Source organism: Mastomys coucha, unplaced genomic scaffold (assembly GCF_008632895.1).
Source record: "Mastomys coucha isolate ucsf_1 unplaced genomic scaffold, UCSF_Mcou_1 pScaffold20, whole genome shotgun sequence".
In the NCBI taxonomy this organism is placed as follows: Eukaryota; Metazoa; Chordata; class Mammalia; order Rodentia; family Muridae; genus Mastomys; species Mastomys coucha.
In genome coordinates, this window is record NW_022196903.1 from 4,450,937 (window position 1) to 4,470,998 (window position 20,062).

General features: G+C 39.9%; 1 protein-coding gene across 1 annotated transcript in view; it reads right to left on the minus strand.

Moving 5' to 3' along the window:
- Col28a1 (collagen type XXVIII alpha 1 chain) overlaps positions 1-20,062 on the minus strand; it is a 172,346-nt gene that overhangs the window by 12,257 nt on the left and 140,027 nt on the right. The window contains exons 28-32 of the mRNA XM_031380761.1: positions 8,380-8,448; positions 7,865-7,945; positions 7,731-7,766; positions 2,781-2,817; positions 232-780 (exon numbers count right to left, since the gene is read on the minus strand). Of these exons, the coding sequence (XP_031236621.1) occupies positions 232-780; positions 2,781-2,817; positions 7,731-7,766; positions 7,865-7,945; positions 8,380-8,448 (772 nt within the window). The remainder of the gene's footprint in view (positions 1-231; positions 781-2,780; positions 2,818-7,730; positions 7,767-7,864; positions 7,946-8,379; positions 8,449-20,062) is intronic.

Consider the following 20,062-nt stretch of genomic DNA (forward strand, 5'->3'; position numbering starts at 1 on the left):
CCCCAGCGAGCTAAGTCTCTGGTTTCGGTTTTGAGTTCTTTAGTGAGCCCAGCAGGGCTCCCACAGGATGTGTCCTCTACACTCAGTGGTATCACACTTAGTTTTTAACCTTCTGTAGTTTATAGGTTATAATGTAATGTTGACAGAATCGTCTTCAACTACCTGATTACAGGTGCTGTGACACTGTAAAGTACAATATATATCCCTTTCAACCAGTTCAGAAAACCTTACCTTGCAGGGTAAAGAAGTCATCAAATTGATACACATGTTCTGCATCAGTAGCAATGAGATTCATTTCTTTGTGAAAAATTTCAAAGTTGGGGTCATCCTTCTTTACCACTCCAATTACAAATATTTCCACGTTGGAGTCATTGGCATCCTTTACCACATCTGCCAGCTTCTTTTTATCTCGGGAATCTGTCTGTCCATCGGTGATCACCAAAGCCACCTTCTTTACCCCTGGCCTTGCGTCTTTGAACATGTCATTAGCTGCTTGAAGAGCAGTGGCTGTATAGGTGCCTTCCCCCAGGTATTGCATGTTGTCTACCACCAGCTTGAAGTCATCCTTGCTAGAAAACTGCTTCAGGCTAGCCACCTTCTCCACCTTGTGGCTATAGTTGATTATGCCTATCCGAGCTGTGCCAAGGTCCAAGGCCACCCGGTCAGCCAAAGTCTTCACAAAACTTTGGATGATTTCAAAGTTCTCTGGTCCCACACTTTCTGAACTGTCAATCACAAACACCAACTCCAGTGGTGTCTCTTTGCATTTTGGCCCACAACCTAAAAGATGAATGTAGAAATAGAAACACTGGAGAAATGAAAATAAACCATTATAGATTACTACTATATCCATAGGACAGTGGCAAGAAGGTTGGGAGTGAAACAAGGACCTCAACTGTGGTCTTCCCTTCCTGTTTAAGTGGGAACAGCTAATACCTCTTTCCTCTCTGGACTCTATGCCTTAGTCTTTTAGTATTTAAGAGAGTTTTTTTGTAGAAATTTCCTTCAAATTGAAGCATTCTAACCTAGAAGAAAGCTCCTTAAAAGGAAGGTCTAAAAGGAGAAAATCAACAACACACAAGTCTCAGAAATTCACTGAAGTTTACCAGATTCACATTGAAGCAGAAAGGACTGCTGAAGAGAAGCAGCTCTAGTTTTGTTTTGTTTTGTTTTGTTTTGTTTTGTTTTGTTTTGTTTTCTGTTCTGCTCTGCTCTGTTCTTTGCTTTGTTTTAGTTTTGGCAGGCACCCATGCTAGGCTTGCCTTAGAGTCATTTATGTTCTTGTAAGTGACCCCTCCCATATACTGCTGAGAGTCACCCCAGTAAACTCATTTGCTCACCAAGTTGGAGTTTGATAATATTGTTACTTTGATCTGTCATGGGTTCCCTATCTGATGTAAACAAATATTTGTTTATATTGCTCCACTAATAGTGTCACACAAGGATAAAATCACAGGGTAGCAGATAATAAACACTTGTATGTCTATTTCTTATATTAAAATATAAAATCCTTAGTGGATATCATATATGTATATGTATATACATACATACATATATATGTGTATGTATTTATATGTATATGTATATACGTATATATTATACATATATATCTGTAGACCCTTTATAAAACTTAGCTTGCTCTGTATAAGCCTCCTTGCTTCTGTTCCCCTCTCTCTGAGAGGTTACTACTGTCCTGAGTTTGTTTTCTTCATTCTAAAGTTTGTATTTACTCTACAGCCCAGTGTCACTATTTTACCCTTCAGCCTTATCTTTAAGTAAAACTGGGGATTTGTTCACTGATACGACAGGTGGTAGAATTTAATCGGTGGGAAGATTAGGGCCCTTGACTCTACATGAGAGCCACTGTTTTATATATGTGGTGACTGCTTTATCCCCTCCCCCCATGAGGATTATTATGACTTCCATGAATTCCATGCTATCAAGGAGGCCAGCAGTCCATCTGTACCATAAGTCCCTTGACAAGAGGGATTCCAGAAAATACTGGTCAATAAGTAGATGGGGTCTCCAAACAGCTAATCCAGAAGCTGTGTCTAAATTGTCCTATTACCAGAGGTTTCAGGCTGGTTCTTAGGAAACAAAGAATTGCTGGGATTTGGGTGCTATTCTCGCCTCTGTCCACTTCAAACAGGAAAATCATCATTATCCTAGCCATCTTCTGCCTTTAGCTAAGCTTTTTCCTTATTCCCTCTGTCTGGTAACTCTAAGTCCGAAGTGTCAGGCATGGAAGAATTTAGATTTCCTTGTGAAACAAGGCAAACCCCTGAATGTCTTCCTGCCTGTGAGATTGAATGCAGTTGCAGAAATCACATTCAAAACTCACTTTGGAAAGAAATCCGGGCTTAGGGGAAAGCACGTGATAGTCACTTAGCTAGTCTCCAGGTGCCTACGGCTCCTACAACCAAATCTCCATGGTGCCAGTTCTCTTCCCAGACTTAGGTGAGGCACTGACTACAGATGAGCACAGTGAATATAAATGCTATGCTACCCACACCCTGCAGCCTCCCACTGCACAGACAGCTTTGAAAAACAAAACAAACAAAAAAAAAAAACAAAAAACAAGAAAACAGTTGTCTCTCAGGGTGCCTACAGCCTCCTTCAATGTCACCTCTCCATTTCCCACTGACTTTTCAGATAAGACTCCCATTTTCCCACCAACAATGTACATGTATCTCCTGAATGATCCGCATTAGCTCTGCAACAGCACACAGTGGGGCTGATATTGTATAGAGCATTTCACATTCTTGATAATTAAATCTTACCACATATTTCAATGATAAGTTTGATAATTTCTTCTTTCTGGGGAAAAAGAAAAATGTATTAGCATTAAATTTATGACTATAGCATGTTTCCTGAAATCATGAGCAATTCGTCCTATAACTGTCAGTGGACCATTTGATTCATGCCTTCATTGGATAAAATGAAACAAATAGCACAAAAGTTGAAAGTTGGATATAATGTGTCATACACTGGTGAGGCTGAATAGTGAAACTTAATAGCGTGGGCTTTTAGATCTTTTTGTAACTCTAGTACACATTAGCTGTGAGCCCTGGGCTATCACAGGGCATAATAGTTTCTGTGTCTTGGGGTAATGATACAGATTATATGAGGCGAATGTGCACAGGTCTGAGCCTATCAGGTACTATCTCTTCAAGAATTCTGCAAATCAGCAAATGATTTAGTCTGTGTGCTAGCCACTAAGGAAGACGCCGGGCTCTAGAGTCCCCATTCGTCATCCTTGTTCTGTTCCCACATTCAGTTCTTAAAGTCTCCTTCTTGGTATCCTGCTATTCTTTTTGATTCTTTATGAAATGTCCTCATGCTTCTAAAGCCCCTTCCTGTCCTGTTGCCTGTCTGCTCTATCAGACAGGCACAGAATAGGCTTCCAAGTCAGTGTACCAATGCCATAATGTTGCTCATTGCTTATGTAGGAGTGATTAGATAGACGACAGAGACTATGTTTGCTAAAGACATGGAGCAGAAAGTGCTGCTCACCAGAACCAGAGATCTCAACAGGTAAGAACAGCAGAATCAACCAAAGAAGAAAAACCTAAATCCCTTAGGATTTTTCTTCTTTGCATCCCTTAGATGCAAAGTGAAACAATGACAGAGCTGGGGAGAGACAATATATGTAACTGGAGACCCAGCTTAGTTAACAGCATGGAACCTTTCGAGGTTATTTTCATCTAACAACAGTTTTATTACAAATTGAGTAAATGCAATGATTCTTCTCAATGTGAGGCCAAGTTGTACTAATTAAGTTATATCAGAGGAAGTTGTCAACCATGATCTCTCTTCTTCAGGCATTGCCATACTTTTCTACATTCAGAGTTGATAAATCTAAAACTAGAGTGTATGCTAAAAAGGAAAGTTAAGGGCTGGTGAGATGGCTTAGCAGGTAAAAGCACTGACTGCTGAATTCAAATCCCAGCAACCACATGGTGGCTCAATAAATAAATAAATAATAATAAATAAATCTTTGGGCCAGAGCAAGCAGGGTCTGAGCGAGTGGGGGTCTGCTGGAGCAAGCAGAAGTCCTAAAAGTCAATTCTCAACAGCCAGATGAAAGCTCACAACTATCTGTACAACTACAGCGTGTACTCATGTACATAAAATAAGTAAATAAAATCTTTTTAAAAAGGAAAGTTATGTGTTTATGCTAAATATATTTAGAAAAAGGAAATGTAAGTAGTTCATCTGGTTTATTAGAAACAAATTCTGATTAAGTAGCCCAGGCTACCTTGGAATCTGTAGTCTTCCTCCTAGGATACGCCACCACATGCAGCTTCTATTTAACTTTTTACTTGTAGCCGGGCGGTGGTGGCGCATGCCTTTAATCCCAGCACTTGGGAAGCAGAGGCAGGCAGATTTGAGTTTGAGGGCAGCCTGGTCTACAGAGACAGTTCCAGGACAGCCAGAGCTATACAAAGAAACCTTGTCTCAAAAAAACAAACAACAACAAAAAAACCTTTTCATTGTGGAAAAATACATATATCAAGCTTTATGATTATATTTTTCATGTAACAGTCTATCATAGTTTGGTTTTCATACTGTTAACTATCCTGAAAGGCTTCATCATAAGCATGCTCACTTTTAAGTTCTTTGATGAGCAGTACAAAGCTATGTTTTAGAGAAGTTGGAAGGAACTCATTTTATTTAAGGCACAGTACTGGTTATTATCCCTATATAATCGTACTCTAGATGGTGAATAAATCAGGTTGAGAAGTAGTTAAGAGAAGGTGATGGGGGAAGAAGGATTCTTAAGTGGAAGCAGATTGTTCTGCGCTATGGAGGAATGAAGAGAGGCAGGGAGGAGCTGGGTGACTGAGCCCAGGATGTTTGGTGCATCTCTGGGACATCCACCTGAACATGCTCAGATGGCTGTAGAATGTAAGCTCTGATGCTCTAAGGAGTGCTCCAAACTACAGGCAGATTTAAGAAATGCTGTGCTACATGTAACTGAACAAGCAGGGACCACAAGCCAGTTTGCCCAAAGCAAGGATGCTCAGACTTTTGGTTTTTCTAAATTTACTTATTTATTATTATTACTTATCATTATTATTATTATTATCATTATTATTATTATTATTATTATTGTTACTCTTTTGCTTGTGTATACATGCAGAGAGATAGAGACAGAGACATAGAGACAAGGAGATGGGGTATGGAGAGGTGAGGATGGCACTTGCTACAGTGTACATGTAAAACCTTATATAGGTTGCAGGAATCAAACTCAGGTTATTAGGCTTACACTATATGGAAACAAATAACATTATCCACTGAACCGTATCACTGGCCATCTCTTAGTCCTTTCTATACCAGTGGATCTACCCCAATCTGAAAGGGTGCTTTCAATATTCATAGCAAAATCTGTATTTTCATTTACCCTATGATTTTACTATGCTAGTAAGTTAGCGTTTTAAATTATATACCCTCTTGCCTTTAACAGCTGATTTTCCCTGTTGAGTTTAAGGACAGGAAAGTGAAGCCTGAGTTCAGACAATAGGAAATACCAACACTGAAAGGGGAGGAGAAGTTGACAGAACTCAGTCTTAAAAATATATATCATATAATTAGTGCATAACTGGCTGAAGTGTTAATAAGCAACAATGGAGTGTCCAGGCCTAAGTGGGATATTTATATCTCCTTGCTCAAGGCTCAGACAATATAGCATGAGACAGAGTAGCAAAAATATAATATCTGAAAGATAAGGTGATGTGCCATAAAAAAATACCAGAGCACAACATGGTTATTTGACTCATGAACTCAATGCAGTTGTGGCTACCTGCACAAGACATGCCCATGACTTATCGGATAGGTATGGTTTGTATATGCTCAACCAAGGGAGTGGCACTATTAGAAGGTGTGGCCCTGTTGGAGAAGATGTAACCTTTTTGGAGCAGGTGTGTCACTTTGGATGTGGGCTTTAAGACCCTTATCCTAGTTGCCTAGAAGCCAGTATTCTCCTAGCAGCCTTCAGATGAAGATGTAGAACTCTCAGCTCCTCCTGCACTATGCCTGCCTGCATGCTGCCATGCTCCTACCTTGATGATAGTGGACTGAACCTCTGAACCTGTAAGCCAGCTCCAATTAAATTTTGTCCTTTATAAGACTTGCATTGGTCATGGTGTCTGTTCACAGCAGTAAAACCTTAACTAAGACAATGGGAGAGGCACATGAGGCCTCACTCCTTTTTGGGGCCCAGGCAATCAACAATTGGTGGTTATTTCCATCAGAAGTATCTGAAAAGTAGGCTACACTCAGTAAATAACTTTCCATCCATGGTCATGTAAACAACCATAATTAAATTCACACACACATACACATATACACATGCACACACACGCACGCATGCACACACACACAACATGGAAGTTTGAATGGGAGTTTCTGGGGAGAAGGGATTCAGCTGAACAGGAAATGGGTAAGAGAAACCTAATATATACATATATATGTATATATTACTGAAGCCCACTATTGATTGGCCTGCATGAAGCTGTCAAAGAATGAATAAATTTATGAAACAAAATCTTCTGTTCAAGAGATAGTCTCTCTTGCCCCAAATATTACCAATATCATTTTGTTTCCTCTCCTTCCCCCTATACTTTTAGCAAAATATTCATCACATAGTAGATGAACTTCTTATGTCTCTTTCTCCTGAATTCAGGGACATATAATCTCATATTTTCCACAGCCTCCTATTTCATAGTGCATATCTATCTGCACTATGTCTACACTAAGTCTGGCCACAGTAAAGACATAAGGAATGTTGGTGACGTGAAAGTACAAATGACTAAATGGAAGAAAATAGTTCTACCTCACCCCTATGTTAGAACAGCAAGGCAGGAATTAAACCAGGGGGAAATGTTCCCTCCATAGTTCACATATAGTCTCAACTCTGCTACTGTGAGCAGGTAGCTGCTGCACACATGGCTCTTCTTACACTGTAGACATCTTTGGGGATCTGATTGGTAGGGGACAGAGACAGAAACTGTGGTCATGACCAGACAGATTCCATTCTCTTCCAGGTTTTCCTGCCACTGTACATAAGATAGGCATACCTAGATGATAACTGAAGGAAAAGGAAAAAGAACTAAAGGTCTCCAGGGAGTGAAGTGATTTCAAATTAGAAAGGAAGAGTTTGAATATGCTATGAAAATTCTAGAGCCTTCCTACCCATTAGAATTTTAAAAATCATCTTTTAAAAAAAGTAGTAAATGAAAACAGTAGAAAACCATTTGTATATTCAACAGATTGGCAAAATGCATGCCTAAGCATAATCCCAGCTTTAACATAACTGCTTTGGTAGCACTTCCTTAAGGAACTAGCTTAAAGAAAAAGGAGCCCCCAAGCTGATATCAGTGAGAAAAGCCACACAAAATAAAAACTCATTTGGTCTCTGCCACTTCTCTTAAGCAGATCAGTTCCTTGTTACCAATATAGCAACCTGATCATTTCTAGGAGAGGCCAGAAAGGAGCATCCCCACTTGTTCACATATGGCTGTGCTTCCTAGTCCTATTCCCCTATCCCCCAGCCCTGCATCCAGATGCAATTATCTCATGCTCTCAAGTCAACCCTGGCCTGACAGCAGGCACCATCATTTAAACAGAACAACAAAACATCCGAAAAGTCATAGTTCTAGAGCTACAACATAAATATAATAATTCGGCAATCATGGACCCCTCAATTACCATCTAGGATAGATACTCACTGTAAGTCCCAGGTCTCCTTTTGGTCCTTGTAACCCCTACTTATTGGAAAAAAGAGTAACAGTCAGGTTCGGCTGGACCCCATTGCGAGGATGAAGCCAAAGCTTCAGTGAGTCTTGGAAAAATCATGCCTTGCCTGTTTTCCTGGAGATCCAGGCTCTCCGATTTCTCCCTTTTCGCCTTTCCTCCCCACATCGCCCCGCTTTCCATGCTCTCCCTGCATAATGTGGTTAAAAGAGAAACTTAGACCACGAACAATAAGGAAAAACAAATAATCCTACTGTTTGCTTTGTTCCAGCCAAAATCCCTTTAAAGACTCGGAATTCTGTTGACATAAATACACATGGGGGAAAAAATCCAATTACACTTAAGAGGTACTGAGACACCTTCTGATGAGCTTCAGGAAACTCAACTGTTGGATAATTTACCAGGTTGTTGAGATTTCTAGTGTCTCCTACATGTGTGTCCTAAGGATTTATTATTTTATTGGCTGCCTTTGAAGGATGAGGAAACATAGAACATTGGATTCCATCACAGGTAGCTTTCTTAGTGTGATGGGACAGGCCAGAAACATGAGGTCTCTGTCCAAATCAAGGCTAAGCCATTGAGACCTTGAGCCTAAGAATGTCCTTAAGATTCTGATACTCTTACCTTCTGACCAGGGAGGCCAAGGCCCACTGTGCCCTTTGACCCTGGGAAACCTTGAGGTCCTTGCTCCCCCTACATGAGATAGAAGAAAGAGGTGTTCTTATTAGTTCATCAAAATAACTCAAAGTATTTAGAGAGTCAGAAACTCATTTGCAGCCCCCAGACTGCATTACAGAATTACCTAATTTCCAAGGATGATAATATACATATAGATACACATAGAGAGAGACAGGCTTCCTGGTTTACTAGCATTCTTTTGGTATAGGCATCTCTATCTCGACAGATCTAAAGGTAAGGGTACACTTGTTCACAAATAGCTAATGTTTCTGTTTATCTTTGTATTTTCCTATATTTATAATATACTAAAAGCCCATATTAATAAGGGGGAGAAAAATAAAACAGCATCTCCCTCAAGGCTAAGGACATGCTTATATAGTTGACTATAATCTGTTAGGTTTATCTGTGATAATTTATAGCCATAGGCAGGACTTGATTTTGATCCCCCACCCTGACCCCACACTCTTGCAAAAAACACACAAGGGCATAAACATCATCATGGTATAGAATATGAAATAGAACTAATCATGAATAAGTTACAAAGTCATAATAATTATGCTGTTAGGAGTTTGTTCCAAATTCCAACTTAATTCTGGATCAGCTAGTGATTTGTCTATGGTAAAGTACAAAAGATACTGGACTCTCACAATTATTTTATTTCTCTCTGTCATGCTCTCAAAAGTATCATAACCATCCACAAGAGAATCATCAGTGGGCACCAGTAAAAGTTCTAACACCAGTCCCAACCTCAGACTAACTTAAAGAAAACCTTGGGTGAAGGAAGAGGTCAAATGTCCGTTTTGCCATTGAGAACTTTTTCCACTTCTTCTCTGGATGTCACCCTGGTGTCCTTGAGCCAAGTCTAATGCTGGAATACACTGAGCCTTGCAGGAGACAAAGCCTGTGTAGCACGGCAAACTCTGAACACACCTAAGATGGCTCACCCTTGGAGGCTGGGATCCTGTTCCAGCTTATCAGGAGTCATTGGCAACCGTCCAGTTTATAATCAAAAGCACATTCCCTTTTCACACTGGGAAATCTGGAAATACCGTGAGGCCAAAAACTCTGCATGGAAACTGGTACCAGCCAAATAACACATGCACCATGATAAAAAAAAAAAGTATGGAGAGACCACAGGCCAACCTCATACTTATCAGAAAACAGCCTCCAGTGAGAGTGGATCTCAGCATCATCTAGAGGTGAGAAACCTTTGACTAGCTGTAGATTAGGTGCCTAGCCCACAGAGAGATGTTGGAGGACTCTGGGGAGACAACTGCCTGAGATTCTACTAATCTTTGTTTTAATTAAAAAGAAAAAATTCCATATAATTAATGTATAGTCTGGGACACAGTGTAAGAGTAAACATCCTCTGATGTTTTGTGAAAGTGAATGAGGGCATCTTTATTCAATGAGATACTTGGTAAAATGGTAGCTTTGGAATATTGAGGTGATGCCTCACTAGTGTCTGTGTCAAGAGGTCCAGAAGGACACCTGTCCTGCTACAATGGAGATAAAAAGTTTGTGGAAGAACATTCAAAGGAAACCAATACTTAGCTTTATCCCTATCCCAAAAGAGGATGGGTAGTAAAACACACTGCGATACTAGGATGCAGTGGACATTCATTACTGGGAAGTCTACACTTAGAGGTGCCTGGGAGGCGCTCCATACCCTCCCAACAATCATGCAGGGTGAGTGTTTCTCAGGCAATATTTCAGATCTCTACAGCATATATAACAAAAGATGTCCAATAAAGGTTTATGACTTAACTGCCTTTAAGAAATGACACACAGTTTCCCAACAAAATCAGGGGTAACTGCATGTCCAGGATGTCCAGGATCCTACACTGGCATGCTTCCTAATGTAAGCATTCAATTTATAGTTGTTAATGAAGGAAGCTGTGTCATATCATAAAGGGTGCTTTTTCCCTCATAACCAGTAGTTTTCCTCCAAACACTTGAGGGTTTCCTAAAACTTTCAGAGTAGATCACCTGGCTAAAAGCCTTTAATAAGTAAGCCCATGCCTTAGTTCAGCAGAAGTGAATGAGGCCTATCAGACTTCTTTTTATGACTCTGGGAAATAAGAAAGAATGTCACCACATCACCATAGTTCAGAAAGACTGCAAGAATGGTTGTCTATTGGGAAATACAATTAAATACACATTTCAAAGCCAACTTTTTGATCAGTGGTAAGAATAGCTTTAAGCTTTCAGATGATTGTTTTTTAGAAAAAATGTAAGAATAATGCATACATATCTGAATCTTAATTTTTTGGATTACTAATAAGAAAATAAATAACTGCTAGTTTTTTCTAAATGTTTTCTTGGGCATGGGAGAAACAAACCACCTTCAGAGATGTTCAAAAGACTGTAAAATGGATCTCTGGATTCTATTCAGATTACAGAAAAATGAAAAATCATTCTTAAAACAACTATAGAGAAAGTGTTTTCATTAGGAGGCATGTCAGTGTAGGCTCCTGGGCATCCTGGACATCCAGCTACCCCTGATGTGATAATTGATTTTTCCAAGATTTTCCCGTAGGATATGACTTTTCACTTTGTTGGGAAACTGTGTGTCATTTCTTATAAAGGCAGTTAAGTTATAAACCTTTATTGGACATCTTTCACAATAGCTGCTGTAGAGATCTGAAATATTGCCTGAGAAACGATGGCCCTGCATAATTGTTAAGAAGGTATGATGTTCCTTGCAGGCCCCTCTATGGCAGTGAAGTCATGATTCTCTTTGTAGTCTGCATGAACCTGTGGTTCTGCTTAGTGTCCTAGGATACCCTGGATCCCTAAGAAGAGGCAAGACCTCACACACCCTTCTCTGATGGGAGTATCAGATGTTATGTACAACCTGGAAAGTAGGATTCAGATAACATTCTGTCACTGAGTTTGAATACCCCATGCAGGCTACTGTGAGATTATAGGACCCTGGGTCTACAGGAATAAGGGGAGATCACATCTACTGCCATACTGCTTTTCTGGAATCCACCAAAACTCAAAAGAAAGACAGGCAAGCAGGAAGGTTGAGCAGGAGAGACAGATGGGAGGCTGGTGAAAGCTTCCTGTTGTGCAGGCCTGAGAGTGAAGCCACACCCCTGCTGCCTCTTTCTACTCAGGTTGCTATAACCAAGCACTGTGGGATGTAATCTATTACACCCACAGAGTGATCTATTTCTTACTGTTCTGGAGGCTGAAAAGTCCAAGATCCAAGCAAGGGAGGAGTCTGTATGGTGAGGACCATTTTCTGGTTTACAGATAGTATCATTCTGCTGTCTCTTCACATGGTAGAAGGGGCAAAGCAGCTCTCTGGGTCTATTCTGAGGACGGTCAATCATTTCTGAGAACCCTGCCCTCTTACTCACATCCCAAAGCCAAGCCTCCCAATAACATCACCTTGGAATGAAGTTTCCGGCACAGAGACTGGGAATGGACAGAGTGTGCAAACATAATCACCCAAAGAAATGCAAGATACTTCCTAAGGCAGGGGCAGCCAACACCTTTACCTCTCAGGCAGAGATGACGGCTCACAGAAGCAGCGGAAGGAAACAGACCACACTTGCCAGTGGAACAGGCACTAAGGCTGCCCTACTACTTGAGGCCAGGAATGCATGTTCAGCTCAGGCTGACAGGAGCCTCCTGTGCATAGAACTGGTATGAGTTTTATTGTATGTAAATAATTTTCTACTAAGGAAAAAAAAAACGAAACAAAACAACAACAAAAACCCAGCTAGGAAGTGACTGTATCTTTCATTGCAGCACTCAGGAGGCAGAGGCAGGTGGATCTCTGTGAGTTTCCAGGTTAGCCTGGTTTACAAATTGAATTCCATGACAGCCAGAGCAGTTACACAGAAAAAAGCATGACTCAAGAAATCAAAAAACAAAAAAACAAAACAAACAAACAAACAAACAAAAAACAAATGAAAAACCCAACAAGCAAGGCAAATGAAAAAAAGGCTTTTAAAAATTACAAAGAATTGAGGTTGGAGAGATAGTTCAGTGGTTAAGAGCACTGTAGGTCTTGCAGAGGACCTGGGTTTAACTCCCAGCACCTACATGGTGGCTCACAAATATCTATACCTACTACCTCTTCTGTACAGGTACCAGGTACATACATTGTTCTAATGCAGCAAAATATCCATAAACATAATTTTTTATTAAAAAGAATAGAAGAATTGACAAAATTTTAATTGTATACATAGGTTAAATTGTATAATATCAATGATAATTGTCTGATAATATCAGATTATATTATGCTTGTTTGTAACAAAAAATACTGAAGTATTTAAGAGAAAAAGCAAAATTACTGTATCTTCAATATACTATGAAATGTCTCATAAAAGTAACATGACTGGGTTCATACATTTATACATACATACATCCACTGATTTTTAAAATTTGGTGAAATTAATATTTAGCAACTATAGATAAAGGACCTGTAGTAATTCTTTATACTACATGTACAACTTGCTCAAAATAAGAATTAGAAATCAGTATATGAAATGGATGAACAGATGGATGAGTAAGCGAAAGAATAAACAAGCTCTCAAAGATGGTATCTATCTTTAGTGGAACAGCTGAGCATACAGGTACAATAGCTACCCAGAGTTTGAGAACTCACATATTAAATAAACCCCCAAAGACAACAGAGTCTACCCTATAGATTTCATGGTGTGTGTGTGTGTGTGTGTGTGTGTGTGTGTGTGTGTGTGTGTGTATACAGATAAGTATGCATGTGAGTACATGTGCCTGTGGAAACCAGAGTGGTGCTATTCCTTGGGTGTGCTATTCATTTCTTTTTTCATCTAGGTCTCTCTTTGGCCTGGTACTAGACAATCAGATTAGGCTACCTGATCTGTGAGTCCCAGGGAGCCCCCTGGCTCTGGCTCTTAGCACTGGGAATCAAGTCTAGGTCACCATGCTTACAAAGCAAGCATTCTGTCCACTGATCCACTTTCGCAGCCTGCATTCAGAACTTCTTGAGGGCATTTCTGCTCTTTGGATTCAGGAGAGTTTGACCATTATTAAGACCTTTCACTGTTCCTGAGGTTTACATTCACATAACCTCCAGTTCAACTTTTGAAACAAGCAATAGCATTATCCCAGGTGAACGCAATTTGTTTATACACCCAATATGGTTATCTACCATCAGATTCAGACACCTACCTCGGCAAAAAGTAAACATTTAGGAGATGTGGGGCACTAAGCTATATTTCAAGAAGGGAGTTTCTGACTCCCACTTGCCCTTTCTGTTTGCGTTCTTGCCACCCACGTTTTCTAGGGCACCACATAGATAACAACAATGTCCTTATTTATAAAACAGAGAGTTTTATGTCCAGGAAGAGATACGAATGTCATATTTAGAAAAGGTAACTAAGAAGCCCATTATGAAAAGGAAAATGTATCAAGCTGTTCTGGAAGTTTGACTCAGAGTTGCTGGCCCTGCAAAGTGAACGCTACAGAAGAAAGAACAACGTGAACCCAGGCTGGGTTCAGTGAGAACAGGAACTATCTCGGTTTTATTTTTATCTCTACTCCACCTTTGTCATTTTGCCATTGAGCTTCTCTCCCCCTGGGCATTTTCTATCACTCACTAAAAGAGAAAGGGCTAAAATCAATAAGGCAAACCAGAACCAGAAATTCTAGTTCAAGCAAAACCTTCTCCTCTTACAAGAGGGGAGCCTTGTCTGAGAACCCTGGAGACCCAGTTTACATAGAGAAAACAAACACAGACCCCAGCTAGCATTCAGCTGAGGGCCATCAGTTACTTCCTAGGCTGAGAGCACTGGCTGTAGAGGAGCTGAGAGAGGAAACAATTTACCTTTGTAAGGCTTCCTGCTTTTTGTTTCTGTTTTTCAATTTCTAGGCAACTATACAACCATATGAAAATGTTCAAATTTCAATGGACCTACACGATCCCAAGATTTTTTTTTAATTTAAAGTATTATTTTTCCTCTGTTTTTTTCTACTTTGCCTCCTACTTTCTGATAACACTATTACTAATTAAACACTGGGGGCAAGGAGCATTGTAAATTTTGAAAGTAGACAGTGAAAATTTTCTGCCCACTGGAATAAAGAAGCCAGTATTGTACTAAGATGTTGATTCAGTGGACGAACGATACAGTTTATCAGACCAGTGACCAGCCTGAATAGTCTTCCAGTGTTTTGCCTGCAGGCCAGGAACCACTTTGTACTGCTTTGTGGGCACAGCTAGTTCACATGTGAAGGAAATTTTCCATTTTTATCCGCCTTGGTAGTACATGACATTGTTCTGTCAATAGAAGGCAGTTGTCTAGAGAATTCTAGAAAATCAGGTTGGTCTGTTACTTGGGCATTGATTTCCTGATCATAACAATCTGCTGCTGCAAGTAGCCACTGTCATTCATTGCTTCCCAATGAGCAAATAATAAATTTACATTTCTGTATAACTTCTTAATAGTTCCAGTGGAAAATACATAGGGGATAAAAATTAGTTTTAACAATTCTCTCAAGCTACCGTGCAATTTTTTAACAGTAATTCTGTTTCCAAAAATTTAAGCTAACAGACCCTACAAACAAAGGCTCTTTTGCTTTCTACTTCTCTGTTCTAGCTTGGCACTGGGTAGAAGCCCAGGCAGTTTTTCCCTCTCTAACCTGATAATCAACTGCTTTCAGTTTCTGAAAATCCCTTCCCCTTCTGGTGCTAGATTCCTCTGAATATCCCATTTTGTTGTTAACACTCTCTAATGGGGACTAAGACAGCCTAATGCGTGTTTGATAAAGTAGCTCACTTGCTTAGGTGTAGAGTCAATGAATAAGTTACATGCTATCAAGCAAACATTTGTGGGAGTAGTGCCACAAAACTTCTGGTTCTGGGCCAGAATATAATCCCAAAGGGCTGAATGGAACAAAAACATGGCTTCATTATATTCAATTTCCATTCAAATGGTGATCTAGTTGCATTGTGTTTGGTGAGAGACAAGGAAATCATTTACTTTTACGGATTTAATGGCTGATTTTGAGGCTGTTCCCAGCGGCAATCTAACACCTTTACTATGTGTACTTCATTCTTCATGGTCTCAGTGTAGTGCCAAGAGATGTCAGCCACATACAGTGTGAGTTTTCAGAACCATTCTCATGGGAATGTCCAGGAGCTGGACCATGATGCTGCTGACATTAGTATTGATGGCTGTATTCCTTTCCTGGGGCTACTATAATGAATTACCTCAAATGTAGAGGCTTAAAACACTACCTATCCATTACCTCACAGTTTCAGGAGGTAGAAATCTGAAATCAGTGTCCAAGGTATAGAAAGACCACATTTTTTCTAGAGGCTCTGAGGACAAAATGCATTGCCTTCACTATTTCAAATTCTAGTCCTTCCTGTCTTCTATGGGTTTTCTCCTCCACTCCAGGCTGTTTCTATCAACACATCACTCCTACCATAGTCTATCTGCCTCTGACTCCCTGTTCCTTGAGATGATCTTTAGGGTCCATCCAGATAACATGGAATACCCCATTTCCAGTTTCCTTCTGCTATAAGGTAATAAATTCACATTCTAGAGATGAGGACATGGACATCTTTATGATTCATTATTCATCCTACCATGTTAACTTTTATCTTATTCCCATAAAAGCAACATAATATGGTTGCTATATTACCTGTAATTTACCTTAATATATTTCCACTTAGATAATATCACTACTGTATTTAGACAATTCACTTTATACTCTAGAATATAGAATATATATATACATATATACATACATATACTTAAAATATATCTGATCATGTGCTATCTAATAATATTTTGTTCAACATATGTATACATACACACACACATACATACACACACACATATACGTGGTCCCAGAAGATTATAAGAGAGATGAAAAATTCCCATCATTTACTGCTATCCCCCTGACATGTTACAGCTTGATGAATTAATCATATCTTGATGGTGATGCAAATAATAATGCAGCTAGTAATATAAAGGTATAGAACATGGGAGAAAATTCACAAAAGTAAAAGTTTTCAGAATGACTAAAACTGAAGCACATGCATGGCTGAGGAGTTGGCTCAGCAGCTAGGATGCCTGCTGTGGCAAGCATGTTTCTCAGCACCCACATTTTAAAGGCCAGGCGTAATGACATGTGTCTATTAACTCTAGCACTAAGGGTTAGAGAGTGGAGAGATATGTGGATCCTGAAGCTCAGTAACCAGTTAATCTGGGCAAAATGGCGAGCTTCATGGTCAGTGAGGAGCCCTATTCCAACAAGCAAAGGTGGACAGTCATCAAGAAAAGACATGTGACATCACTCTCAGGCTTAAACACACATACTATCAATAACACATATACACCACACTATCATACTATCACACACATGTGTACACACACACATGTATACACACACATGTAGGTAAGTATAGTACTTGAGAAAAAAGCATGCTGCTGGCTTACATACTAATGGTTCTACACTTTTAATCATTGTGTTACCTCAACATGACTGTAACATGACCATAAAAATAGGAGATTATGCTGTTCTTGCAGGGGACTCCAAGATGTCATGTTTTCTGCAATTCATGATTATATCAAGCAGCCAGGTTAAGTAGTGGACCTATGCCATCTGGATATAGGACACTCTCTCCTGCTTATACAATGATTAGTTCACCTCATGACATCTCTTAAAAAAGATCTCTGTTTTTAGGTAAAGCATATCTGTTGCATAATCCCTACTCCACATTTGTTTCCACTATTACTGTTCAGTTTTGTTCCAAACATATAATTTCCCTTTGGTGAAGTAAGAAGCAGTCAAGGTGTGTACAGGCTGGAACACCATTTGTGTACTTCCCTCTCATGTGAAAGGAACTTAAACATAAGGCAACAAATACACAAGACTAGAAATTTGATCAGTCTATCACTGCATGTGATTTCGTTCTTACTGTTTAATAACAGGCTAGACTTACAGTAGAATAACCTGCTTTAATTGAAACGTGCCTTGAGATAGCAGACTTATCCAGGAAGAAACAATGAGCTTCTAAATTTTAGAAAACATTGGCAGCCAACAAAAAGAACAAAAATGCATAAATATCTAAATTGGCCTCAGATGACAAATACTCTCACTGTAGTGACACTTTGCTCCTCTGGTCATTTTGCTTAAGGTTTGGTCTTTCAGGTTCTATGTATAAGCACTAGCAGATGCAAAGTGGGTAGAGAGAGCAGCAGAGGACATTTGCAAATAATCCCAGAGAAGTTAAAACACCAGGCTTGACTGCTTGATTGCTTCTTGGACCTACGCTCACTGTCACCATTTCTCTACATGATTGGCAGGATTTAGTCTCACTTTCTAATAATAAAGTTGTTCTCAGTTTAATTCTTAGCTTTAAGTACATTGGCATGTCACAGGACAAACACCATCATGGCTTTGGAGGGTTTTGCCAGCTGGTCTCAGCTGCATGAATTGATTTGTCTTGCCCTTCTGTCTAAATCTCTCTAGATAGACCTGCCAGATTTCACAAATATCTTAGTTGGCATTCAAATATACTTGGACCCCAAATGTATATACAAAGAGACAGAGTGAGCTTAATGCTTGTTGTTTATGCTAGGGGCAAAGATATCTGCCGCAATGGCTTTGCTGACCATCTGTAATCTCCTAGTTCCCTGGCCCAAATCTCTAACAGATCACATATTTCACTGTTTGGTTCCATTTAAAGACTTGATTTACTTTAATTAAGTGTATGAATATGGGTTCAGTTCCCATGGAGGCCATAAGGGAACACTGCATCCCCCCGGACCTGGAGTTACCAGTAGTTATGAATCTGTTAACATGGTTGTTGGAATGTGAGCTCAAGTCCCCTGTAAGGCATATGCCAGGCTCCTCTCTTACTATTAACCTGAGCAATCTTGTCTACATCTGTGGCTATAGTAGTGACCCGATTAACAATACTCTAATCCCTATAGTCATTCTTTTCTCTAAATTCTTGGCTTACCCTCCTGTCCACTTTCTAGAGTTTTCTATATGCTAGCTACTGCAGAACCAAATCTATCAAAACCAGAAATCCTAGTGTGTCATATCTTCTGTCCCTCATATGCCTACCCCTTAGTCTCCCAGGCTTGCAGATTCTCTGTGCATTGACCTCTGTTCTCCTTGGTCATCCTTTCTTAACATGGGTGTAAGGACTGGCCTTCCTAAGACATATAAGCAATCTTCTCTCATTTGTCCTCACTCCAGGTGTGACTAGCATGCCTTATATCAACCTTTATCATACCATGTATGTCATATCACCTTTGAATGTTCATATCTTGCCCATCCTACTTACTATAAATGTCCAAAGTAGAAACTACTTATCCTGCCCTTTTTACTTCCTGAGGTACATATTTAGGATCCTTATACATCATATAGAACGAAGACTGTATATGGTGGCTGGCCACATTTTTATAAAAGTTGTCTAAAGATCGTACATATATTCTAAACTCCATCTTATTTAATCGCATAAACCACATGGGTAGTTGCATGCCTCTTAGGTTAATTAAAAAAATTTTCTGGATGAAACTGATCATACGTTACCCAACCCCAGTGGATCCATCTACAACACAACTGCTGAAACTCAATGCTCAAGGAACATCTACCACGACTATAAGAGCCAGGGTACCAGACACTCTGCTGTGTCTCGCAGCAATGACAGAGAAACCCGGGATACCTCAATAGCAAGGCTGCCTAAACTAGACCAGAACAAGGACAACTTGTCAGGAGCAAAGTCATAGGGCTCCACCCCTCAAAAATGAGCAGCAGATAAATCCAGGAATGTTGAGCTAAGGGAAATAGGCTTCCCCTAGGGAGGAGCTCCCTAATTGGTCACCCAAAGCCAAGCAGTCATTCCTGAAATCATGGACATGCACACTATGCTGAACAGACTGAGCAGGTTGTTACACACATATGCAACAATAACAATTAGGCAAAGATGACCGGGGATTTAAGAGAAAGCAAGGTGGAGAGCATGGGTGGAGCTGAAAGAAGGACTGGTGAATGGAGGAATATGATGTAATTAAATAAGAAAAAGAGACAATAAAAAAAAGAACCCATGGAAAAGCTCAGCAGATATTCATTGGTGACTCAACTGAAGAAGATATTTACAACCATGTTCTCTGGGACCAGGGTCTAGGGTCAACTTATGAATAGTTCCTATAGCATTGGCTTCTGAGACAGCTGAATAAGACCAGTAAATTGGTGTTCACGAGCTACAAAATCCACTGGGGCTTACTTGAGGCACATTCTGCTGACTGTACAGGCTCCTTACACAGGACTGTGAGACTAGCAGGAAGTGCTGAGCCATAGCCACCACCTAAGCAGCCAAAAGTAGGGCCTTGTAAGCACTTATTCAATCCTGGTTGCGTCAGTTTGCTGAACAAACAGATTCTATGACGCGTTTTGTGCTTTTCAATATACTCTTCTTTGTTCCACAGATTAGTTCATTTACAGACAAGAATGAACACAGAAGCAGTAAAAAGGGCAAACCCTCCTAATGATCTTGGAGAAGGCTGAATCATGACCTAAAAAGACACCTGGGTCCTGTGTTAGTAAAACTTCCTCCTGATGTAATGGAGTGCCTGAGCTACAAGTTTACAGAAAGAAAGATTTATTTTGG